Raw genomic sequence first — 12,040 nt, forward strand, 5'->3', positions numbered from 1 at the left:
TGAATTAAAAATATTTTCTTCAGTCTGCAACCAAAACAAGTTATCATTTCTAATTAAATGCAGAAGTGACTATGAGAAAGCATCTGTCTTCTATGAAGTCATCGACACTAAGTATGTAAAACAAAGACTAAAATATTTTTTGAAATATAACTATTCCCCATTTCAAGTGATATAACATATTAATACTTGAATAAGATTATTTCTCATAGTTGGTTCATGATCAAATTCAAATAAATTCCAAAAAGTCTATAGAAATATACATATGAAATTTTGACATTGCTCTCCTTGTCTATCTCTCTGTCACACACACATGCACACAAACTCATGCATATACTATAGATAGACTTCATGATACAGATGAGACAAGCTGAACTTTATCGTCTTTATTATTCCACATTATTATGGAAGTATTATAAAATATAAAATAAGTGATGGGAATTGTATATTTTAGTAGTGTGTGAATGGAAATGTGCTTCTTTTTTTGCATTTGTTCTTTAGGCAAGATGCATGCATTTTATATGTTATAAAGAGCCATTAAATGTAGGCTAGTTAAAAAAAATTTAATTCCCATCTCCTGGGCCCACTCCAGCAAATCGACGATCAGAGGGTTCTCTGAGCAGCGCACTTACATTTGCTGCCTTGTAGATGGCTGGAGGGCTACGTATTCAAAAGGATGAAAGAAAATCTGTTCTTTTCATTGTTCAATGATGTATGAAAGCTAAAGCTTGCATTTTTCTTTATTGTAATGTTTATAATCCTTTTGCCTTGGTTACACATAGTAAAGTGTATATCTTAAAGTTTATCTCTACAGAGATTGGCTCTTTTTGACATCAGTCTCTACCAATTCCTGGACCCTTTAGTCATGTTTGATGAGAAACTCTTGGGACTCATCACAAAATTATGACATTGTGTCTGTTCCTGATCATAAAGTGAAGTAATCTGATGTGTACTGTTCTCTACATTTTATTTCTTGAGGGGATGTAGTGGGGAGAACACACCCACCAGTGCTTAGTGCTTACCAGTGAGCTCTTCGCTAAGAGATCACTCCTGGCATTGGGGTTCCAAATGTGGTGTCAGGGATTAAACTTTGGTCAGACATGTGCAAGGCAAATGCTACACACCACTATCTCCAACCCAACAAAAACCTTTCTGTAAATTTCCTGTTTGACCATTTCTTTCTTCTTCTTGTGAGGAACTGTCACACCATTTTTAGAGTTTGCACACGACTAGCTGTGGTGCACTGAGATTGTGTACATAGTTGCCTGGGGAACACAAAGGCTCTCAGCGAGTCAATGGGGGAGATATCCTGGGGAATAAACCTTTAAACGCAGATATCCTGCCAAACAAACTATCCCTGAGCCTATCTGTGCATTTGTAATTATGGGTTCACAGGAAGTGTTTGAACCCAGACCCTTCTGGTTCCACACCATAGAGTATTAAAATTGTGACCAGAAGGGGTTTATTCAGAGCAAAGTCAATTCATTGGAAGAAAATAACAGGTCAGGCTTTTTAATCTCTGGAGTTCCAGCGGAGCCCTGATGCCGCTCCCCCTTGACACCCGGGTTGGGGATGGCTGATCAACCAGAACATTAAAACTCAGTAAGGAAATAATGGCTCTGAAGGAAGAAATAGAAGACAGAGGGCTAATAAATCTATACAGGAATTTATACTCCCCCCGAAAAGAATACACATTCTTTTCAAGGCACATGGAACATTTTCCAGAATAAACCATGCGCAGGGTCACAAAGCATACTTCAACATAATCAGGGAGATAGAAATAGTATCTATTTCTAACAATTTTTTCAGACCACAATGCACTGAATATAGAAGCGCATCACACACAGACAAAAAGAAACTGGAAATTGAACAACTCAATGTTGAACAATGAATGGGTAAGGAAGGAAGTCAAGGACGAAATCAAAAGATACCTGGAAACAAAGAAGAATGAAGACATGAGATACCAGAAACCATGAGACGCAGCTAAAGCAATGGTAAGGGGACAATTTATAGCTAAGCAAGCATTTCAAAGAAGGGAAGAAAGGGCCCACATAAACAACTTGACTTCACAGCTCAAGATCTTAGAAAAGGACCAACAAAAGGAGCCCAAATGAGGTAGAATAGATCATAAAATCTAGAGTAGAAATCAATGACATGGAAAACAAAAAACCAATCTGAAAAATCAATGAAAACAAGAACTGGTTCTTTGAGAAACTAAACAAAATAGATAAACCACCAGCAAGACTCAAAAAGAGAGAGAGAGAGCCCTAATAAACCGATTCAGAAATAAGAAGGGGGATATCACAAAACAAACCAAAGAAATTCTAAAGATCATCAGAGACTGCTATGAAAGTCTGTAAGCCTCAAAACAATAGAACCAAAGGAAATGGATAAATTCCTGGATTCTCATAATCCATGTAGGCTGAATCAAGAATATCTAGAATACCTGAACAATCCTATTAACATCACGGAAATTGAAAGGAAATCAAGTGTTCCCAAAAACAAAAGCCCAGGTCCAGATGGATACACTAGCAAAGTTTTCCAAACATTTAAAGAGGACCTATTGCCAGTTCTTCTCTAGCTTTTCCAGGAAATTGAAGAAACAGAAACTTTCCCAAATAGTTTCTATGAAGCCCACATCTCTCTAATACCAAAAGGAAACAAAGACACCACAAGAAAACTACAGGCTGACATCTCTGATGAACACGGATGCGAAGATTCTCAACAAATACTAGCAAATTGAATTCTACAACTCATCAAAAAGATCATACACATGACCAAGTGGCATTCATCCCAGGGATGAAAGAATGGTTTAACATTCGGAAATCAATCAATTTAATCCATCATATCAACAAACAAAAAGACAAAAACCATATGATCATATCAATTTATGCAGAGAAAGTATTTGACAAGATCTAGCACCCGTTTATGATGAAAACCCTCGCCAAAATTGGTTTAGAGGGGACTTTCCTCAATATAGTAAAGCCATCTACCACAAGACTACAGCAAGCATCATCCTCTATGCGGAAAAACTGAGAGCCTTCCCTCTAAGATCAGCGACAAGACAAGGATGTCCACTTTCTCCACTGATGTTCAATATAGTACTGGAAGTACTGGTAATAGCGGTTAGGAAAGAAAAAGATATTAAGGGTATTCAGGTAGGAAAGGAAGAAATCAAGTTCTCACTATTTGCAGATGATATGATACTATACTTAGAGAATCCTAAAACCTCTACCAAGAAACTCCTAGAAACATATTCTTTATTAGTAAAATTGCAGGCTATAAAATCAATACCCAAAAGTCCATGGCTTTCCTAAATGCAAATAATGAGAGAGAAGAAAGTGACATAAAAAAAACAATTTCGTTCACTGTTGTGCCCTAGAAAATCAAGAACCTAGGAATCAGCTTAACTAAGGACGTAAAAGACCTGTACAAAGAAAATTAAAAACTCTACTTCAGGAAATAAAAGAGGACACGAGGAAATGAAAACATATCCCCTGCTCATGGATCAGGAGAATTAACATTGTCAAAATGACAATATTCTCCAAAGCACTGTATAAATTCAATGTGATCCCTATAACAATACACATGGCATTCTTCAAAGAAATGGAGCAAACACTCCTGAAATTCATATGGAACAATAAACACCCACGAATGCTAAAAAGAAAATGGGAGTAATCAACCTCTCCAACTTCAAACTATAGTACAAAGCAGTAACAATTTAAACAGCATGGTACTGGAACAAAGTCAGAGCCGCAGACCATTGGAACAGGGTTGAATATACTGGCATCTTCCCCCAAACATATGATCATCTAATCTTTGATAGGGGAGCAAGAAATGTGAAATGGAACAAGGAAAGCCTCTCCAATAAATTGTGCTGGCAAAACTGGACAGCTACATGCAAAAAATGGGCTCAGATCTCTACCTAACACCATGTACAAAAGTCAGATCAAAATGGATTAAAGATCTCAACATAAGACAAGAATTTAGAGCGCACATTGTAGACAAGGTTGGCAAAACCTTCCACGAAATTGAAGCGTATGGTATCTTCAATGATGACATGCCAAGCAAGTAAAAACAGAGATAGACAAATGGGACTATCTTAAACTAAGAAGATTCTGCACCTCAAAAGAAACAGTGAGTAAAATACAAAGACAGTCTACAGAATGGGAAAGGATATTCGCTCAAGACCATCCAAGAAGGGATTGATATCAAGGATATACAAAGCACTAGTTGAACTCCACAAGAAGAAAACATCCAACCTCATCAAAAAATGGGGTGAAAAAATGAACAGAAACTATCTCAAAGAAGAAATCCGATTGGCAAAAAGGTACATGAGAAAATGCTGTACATCACTAATCATCAGGGAGATGCAGATCAAAACAGCAACGAGATATCATCTCACACCATAAAGACTGGCCCACATCCAAAAGAACAAAAGCAACTGGTGTTGGCACGGATGTGGCTAGAAAGGGACCCTCCTTCACTGCTGATGAGAATGCCAACTGGTTCAGCCCTTTTGGAAAACATTATGGACGATTCTCCAAAAATTAGAAATTGAGCTCCCATTTGACCTAGCAATACCACTCCTGGGAATATATCCTGGAGAGGCCAAAAAATACAGTCGAAATGACAGCCTCACTTCTATGTTCATTGCTGCACTATTCATAATAGCCAAAATTTGGAAAAAAAACCGAGTGCCCGAGAACTGATGACTGGTTAAAGAAACGTTGATGCATCTACACAGTGGAGTACTATTTAGCTTTTAGGAAAGATGAAATCATGAAATTCACATACAAGCGGTACTAAATGGAAAGTATCAAGCTAAGTGAAATGAGTCAGAAAGAGAGGGGCAGACATAGAAAGATTGCATTCATCTGGGGATATAAAGTAACAAAATAGGAGACTAATACCAAAGAATAGTCGAGACAAGTACCAGGAGGTTGACTCCATGGCTTGAAGGCCAGTCTCACATGCTAGTGGAAAAGGCAGCTCAGATAGAGAAGGGAACACCAAGTAAAGGGTTTTGGGAAGATCTTCCCAGGATCGAGGATGCTTGCTGAAAGTAGACTATAGACCGAACAAATTGCCACTCAATTCCCCTTTTGGAAACCTCAGCACCCAAAAGGACAGAGAGAACAAAAATGAATGCCCTGCCACAGAGGCAGGATGGGGTGGGGGGAATGGGGGCGGGAGGGACAATGGGATCATTGGCGGTGGAGATTGGTGGAGGGATGACTACTCCATCATTATATAATTGAAACTCAAGCACGATAGCTTGTATATGCTACATAATGATGCTTCACTAATAAATAGTAATAATAATAATAAATTAATAAATGAATAAACTCATGATTCAAAATGCTACAGTATGACAATATTGTCTTAGCTAAATGGGAGGATTGCCCATTGCTTTTTAATAAACCTATTTATTAAACAATATATTGGGGATTTAGTTGAAACACCTTAAGAGCACAAACCATTCCACAGTATTAGATTCCATTATTCTTCCTTCTTCTAGCGGAGGAAATGTAAACTTCTTGCTCCAGAACACCAGATTGTGATTATGAATGGGTGAGGAGAGCCTGTGTCTGGACCATGAATGAAAATAGGGTCATACAGATGAAGACTTAGGGCTCTGACCACTAGGAACACAGAGCTCTGAGGAGAAAGAAACATGCATGTTTCTTTGGAGAGACTCTCCTCTAGAGAAATTCAAACAGTTAGGAGGAAGCAAAGCACAGACTATATTGTCAGTGTAGGGACCTTGCAGAACTTTCTCTTTTTTTAGAATAACACATTTACCAGGATTTCTTTTCTGGCTGAACAAGAATAAAGTCCTAAATATGCCCCACCCACTCTTTCTATCCTGCCCTGAGTAAAGAATCATGATTCAGTTGTTTACTCCTTTATAGTGTGTTGAAAACCAATGCAAAAATATTTAGTGTGACTATCACTGGTATGGGAGACTAAAGCTGCTGGGCCCCAGGAAGCAATATATAGAATCCTGGCACCAGCTAAGCAAGCACAGGGTTGTTTATCTGGTGAAGTCAAAGCTGTGGAGTCAAAGATGTGGGCACACCACATGTGGTCAAATAGGTACAGAAACCCCTTCTTGCCATGGTGCATAGGAACTACTGAGTTGTCTTATAATCCCCCAGCTGTTCTCAAGGTTTCTGTGTGAATGTTAGTGCTCCCACGGGCATGCATGCCCACACACGGCTTCTCTCTCTCTCTCTCTCTCTCTCTCTCTCTCTCTCTCTCTCTCTCTCTCTCTCTCTCTCCCCCACCCCCTTCCTTCCCCTCCTCCTCCTCCCTTGCTCTCTTATGAGGTGTACACACAGATCATAGGGCAAAGTCAAGTAAACCAAGAGTTTTCTAATGCTCTTCAGGTCAAATTTTCTACTCATAGCACCAAATAAAGGATGTTTGGAGGATCCTCCCAGGAGGGGAGATGCATGTCGAAAGTAGACTATGGACTGAACATGTTTGCCACTCAATGCCTCTTTTGCAGACCACAACACCCAAACGGAGAGAGAGAACACAGGGGATTGCCCTGCCACAGAGGCAGGGGGGGATGGGGGGATGGGGGTGGGAGGGATATTATCCATGGTGGTGAAAAACGGGCACTGGTGCAGGGATGGGTATCAGATCATTGTATAATTGAAACCCAAGCACAAAAAATTGTAAATCTACAACTGTAAAAAAAATTAAAAAAAAAAAGAGTAAGGCCCGGGCACTGCCATATGTGACCCAAAAACTGAAAAAGGACAAATAAGTTGTTTGCTATTCTTTTCTTTCAATATAAAATATTATTTGAAAACATTTTTCATGTCATTAAACATACCATGTGGCCTTAAAAAAATTTTCTACTCATACAACTCTTGTCTGATATCTTGGAAGATTGTTGCGATATACTCTATGTGATGCCCATGTTTCTAACTCCCAGAGAAGTACTTATAGATGATAAGTGTAAAAAAAAATTCTAACTAAGATGTTACAAAGACCTAAGATGATTATCTATTGGGAAAATGTTTAGTGTTCTTCAAGACCACAGTTTTGCGTATGTTTTGGTCATTTTTCAAAAAAATAGAATTTTTTAAAGTTAAGCAAGATAAGTATAGTTGCAAAAGCAACCAACTCAACACTCTTTTGAATCCATCAACAGTTTTAAGTATTTGATAGAATCAATCACCTATAATGATCCAGGAAAAAAAAAGATTAGGTAGACTGAATACTTATCTGGGTCCTAAGACATATTTTTATATTTTGTGAAAAAGTTTCCCTTTGCTTATTATTTCTTTGTTCTCTGTGCAAATATATTTTGGAGTTTTATTTGAGTTTTGCTTAGTTTCTAGATAAGTTGTTCACTCTGAAAATAGTTGATTATGGGCCATGTCTTCTCACTCATTATTTTAGTTTAGGAAAAGTTCATGTGATATTTTAGAATTTTTTTCAGGTGACTGGAATTTTTTTCACCAAATGTAGACACATTTAATTGTGCAGGCAACCACTGTCTAAAATTACACACAAACCTTTACTAATTACTTAAAATATTGTCCTTTCCCTTAGCATCTATGTGCTCAAATTTTCCAGAGGGTTGTTTCATTTTCACATCAGGTGAGTAACCAGCTGACTCAACTTCTTTAAGGAGTCTGGGACACATAAAATTTATATCACTCATACGTGACATAGCACTGTAGCACTGTAGCACTGTCCTTCCGTTGTTGATCGATTTGCTCTAGTGGGTCCAGTAACGTCTCCATTTTGAGACTTGTTGTTACTGTGTTTGGCATATCAGACATGTCATGGGGAACTTTCCAGGCTTTGCCATGCGGGTGAGATACTCTCGGTAGCCTGCTGGGCTCTATGAGAGGGGTGGAGGAATAGAACCCGGGTCAGCTGCATCTGCTGCATGCAAAACAAATGCCCTACTGGAGGAAGAACAGACCTTGGGGGGAGGAGAGAACACGACCCTGGCCCCGGCCTATACCAGGATATGTGACATATACAGAATAAATAAGGATATGGACAATGTCCATTGATAATAAATGCCCATTGATAATACTTGGACACTGGATTAAAGACATGAGAGGGCAGGATGGAGGGGAGATAAGGAGTTGTGAAGTCACAAGGTGGTATATGTGGAGGGTTTAAACACATAGCGGGTGGCCAAGGGAGTAAAAGTATGCACCCAACTCATCATTGTCAACCAACAAGGAATGGGTATATGGGTGAGGTGGAAGGATTGTTGAAGCAGAGGTGACATAGGGACAGGGATAGAGGGTCACAGAGAGTTTGGTGGTGGTGCTGTTCGGTAACTTATACACCAGGATCATAAATTTAATAACCACTGAAACCTAACCCTACTACTAAAAATATATAAATGATAATTAAAGGAAGCAGAATAAATTTAAGAAAGAATGAAATCACAGATATACATACACTAAGATTCAATTACGATCATGATCACGATCATCCTGTTGTTTGTCAATTTCCTCGAGCAGGCACCAGTAACATCTCCTTCTAGCCCTGAGATTGTAATAGACCCATTTTAATGCTCTTTCAGGATTAGGAGAATGAAACCCATTATTGTTACTGGTATTTGGCATATTGAGTATGACACGGGAAGTTTGCCAGACTCTGCCCTGCGGGCAGGATACTTTTAGTAGCCTGCCAGGTTCTCCAAAGGAAGAATAAGATAATAAGATGTCGTGAGGCTCCAAATGTGTCCACGCACTTCTGGGAGCTGGGTTTTATAGTCTCTAAGTCTTGGCTGTTGATGGGACCAACCTGGCGCTGGAGGAAGCTGGTGGGTGTGACGCTTACCTACTGGAAGATGGGAATCTGGGTGGAGAAGGCCCAGTCAAAATCCGAGTAGGCTTGGAGAACTCAGCCCCCGAGACCTGAATGCCTGGGTTCCTCTGCCTGTTCTTTCATCCATGAGGCCTGTCTGGACGTGTGCGGAGTTGTCGCAGCATGGCCGAGTCTCCTGCCCCCACATCTGGCTGTCCTCATCGGGGCCCCTTGGATGGTGGAGGGTTGAGTTTCTCTCCTCCCCCCACCCCGAGTAGAGCCCCAGCAGCTGAGGACCTCTGGAGCCAGCCACGCCCATGCTGGGACCACTCTCCATACATCGGATGGGCCTCATGCATGAAATAACTGGCAGAGGAGCCCAGGCATGCGGGGCCCGGGGTGAGGTCTCCAAGCCTACTCGGATTGGGACTGAGCCTTCTCCAACCAGACCCCCTATCTTCCAGTAGGTAGGCGTCACACCCACCAGAAGCCGCCAGTGCCAGATTGGTCCCATCAACGGCCAAGACGCAGAGAGTATAAAACCCAGCTCCCGGAGGAGAACAGTGCAGAGTCTCCTGCCCCTGCACCTGGCTGTTCTCACCGGGGCCCCTTGGAGGGGGGAGGGTGGAGTTTCTCTCCCCCTCCCCGCCCTGAGCAGAGCCCCAGCTGCTGAGGACCTCCGGAGCCAGCCACGGCCATGCTGGGAACACTCTCCACACGTCCGGAAGGGCCTTATGCATGAAACATTCAATTACAATACACAGAAATTATGAACATACATTAATGACTAAAGCAAATGGACAAAAATTTCAAAGAATATCATCAAAGAAAATGATGATACCAATGTTTCCATGATTTACTACAGAAAGAATCTAAAAATAACTACAGCAAGGAGGAAAAACTTTAAAAATTTACACCATGAGGCATTATGATTAGTTGTAATTTAGGGCTCTCAATGGCTCTTCTTGATTTACACATGGTTTGAATAGATGCTGGGGTAGTCAGTGGGCAGAATCTGTGGCTGAGAAGGCATTTCCACTGGCTTGCATCTTATATTCTTATTGATGAGCATCAGTTTCCCAATGGGAAGAAAGATCAACCTGTTACCCTGTCAGTTTCCAACTTGGAGCCACTGTTCATCACATTTCTTTCTCTTTTTTGTGTTTGGGTGTTAAAGCCGCCAATGCTCAAGGGTTACTCCTGGCTTTTCACTCAGGGATCACTCCTGGTAGTGCTTGGGGAACCATATGAGATGCTGGGGATTGAACCTGGGTCGGCTGTGTGTAAAACAAATGGCTTCCTCCCAACCCCCTGTTGTGTATTGCTCAGTCCCACCACCTCTCATTACTTGAGGCAAACATTTCCCTGCATTTAGCAGCTCTTCATTTTTGGATTCACCAAACTGATAGAGGACAAGGCAAGGGGAAGTGTTGACCGGGAACAATAAGCCTCAATAAGTCCTCTCTTGAGTGAAGACTAAGACTCAGAATAACTTATCTATGACATTGCTATGGTGCTTTGTTGAGGAAGAAAGTGTAGACAGCTCTAGTCTCAAACCCAAATGTTTTTTATTTTCATGGGGATGGGAATAAGACCAGGGATCCAGCCCAGGGCTTCTTACCTGCAAGACAGGTGCTCTGCCACCAGAACCATGCCCTCCTCCCACCACCAGTTATACTCTGCATTTGAGAAAGAGGAAAAAAAACATTTTCAGGACAGCAAGCTAGCTCACAGCTTGAGCACATGATATGTAGGCAGAAGACCCCAGTCAGTGCCCTGAGTATCACTGGGGCAAATCCTGCATGCCAAAATGCCATTTTTACTTTGGAACGGGTAAGGGCATAGGAGAATGTAAAAGTGAATTCTTTATGCTAGCCACTCATTCTAGCCCAGTTTGGACTAGGATAAATTTCTGAGATTATTGGGGGCAAGAGAAGTAACCTAATGACCAAGCGCATGCCTACCATGTTAGATGCTCCATGTTCCATCCCTGGCACCACATGCCCAGAAGCAGGTGGGACAGTTGTGCTGAGGGTGGTCTCTTAAAGAAAGATTAGTGCCGGAGTGATAGTACAGCAGGTGGGACTCATGCCTTGCATGAGATTGACCTGAGTTTGATCCTCATATGTAGCTCTGAGCACCACCAGGAATGAGCTGTAAGCCCTGAGTACTACCAGGTGTGGCTTAAAAGAAAGACATTAAATTGCTTTTCTATACCGGCCTTGGAAGGTTGGAACGATAGCACAGCGGTAGGGCATTTGCCTTGCACATGGCTGGGCTGACCGGGTTCGATTCCTCCGCTCCTCTCGGAGAGCCCGGCAAGGTACCAAGACTATCTCACCCACAGGGCAAAGCCTGGCAAGCTACCCATGACGTATTCGATATGCCAAACACAGTAACAACAAGTCACAATGGAGACATTACTGGGCCCACTCGAGAATATCAATGAACAATGGGAGGACAGTGCTACAGTGCTACAGTAACTTATAGATATTTTATATGAAATGATAGAAAAATTATCTTATGAACATAAAAAGTTTAATCCTCAAAACCCCACACCTTTATTTTAACATCATTTAAAAATAATGATAGGTCACAACAGGAAGAAATGATATCTGATCAGCAATAATGGTTCAAAATGTGAACGTTAATGCCCCAACCATATTAGCATAATGAACATAGGGCCAGAGTGAGATACAGGGTTATGAGAGGCTAGAGACAGTTTTTGTCTCACTTCTCCTCTGCCTGTGTCACTGTGGGTTAACCAAAGCTGCTCCCACTACCATGGTCAATACCACAGTATTAGTCGGCCTCATCTTCTGCTTGGATGTTCTGGATGGTCAGGAACCGATCCAGGCCAGATCCTGATCCCGAGAAGCAATCAGGGATTCCGTCTCCCTTAGATCCATACTGACCATTGGGACCCACACGCATCACAAACCGAGGGCCTTTTCCCGGGCTCTGCTGGTACCATCCCACAATGTAGCTACTGTAGCCACTGCTCAGGGTACAGGTGAGCTTTACTGAGGTTTTCGGGGAGGCAGATGCAGGAGGTGTTTGAGTCAGGACAGGCTGAGAGAAGGACCCTGAAAACACAGACAATTGTTAAGCATTTTCAGAAGGTTAGCTAGAAAGAACATTACCATTGTGAGGGGCAGGCAATTTTCTGTAGTTTGCAGTGAAGATAAACACTCTCACCTGTGCAGCATAGGAGGAAGGAGAGAAGAAAGAGTGGAGTCCAGGCCAT

At 41.4% G+C, this 12,040-nt stretch overlaps 1 gene segment (V, D, J or C); it reads right to left on the minus strand.

The window, feature by feature from the left end:
• Window positions 1-11,595: 11,595 nt before the first annotated feature.
• On the minus strand, window positions 11,596-12,040 carry LOC130022794 (immunoglobulin lambda variable 9-49-like). The segment is given in 2 exon segments: window positions 11,596-11,879; window positions 11,992-12,040. Coding segments are annotated over 2 exon segments (333 nt in total).

This window comes from Sorex fumeus, unplaced genomic scaffold (assembly GCF_029834395.1).
Source record: "Sorex fumeus unplaced genomic scaffold, SorFum_2.1 ptg000021l, whole genome shotgun sequence".
NCBI lineage: Eukaryota > Metazoa > Chordata > Mammalia > Eulipotyphla > Soricidae > Sorex > Sorex fumeus.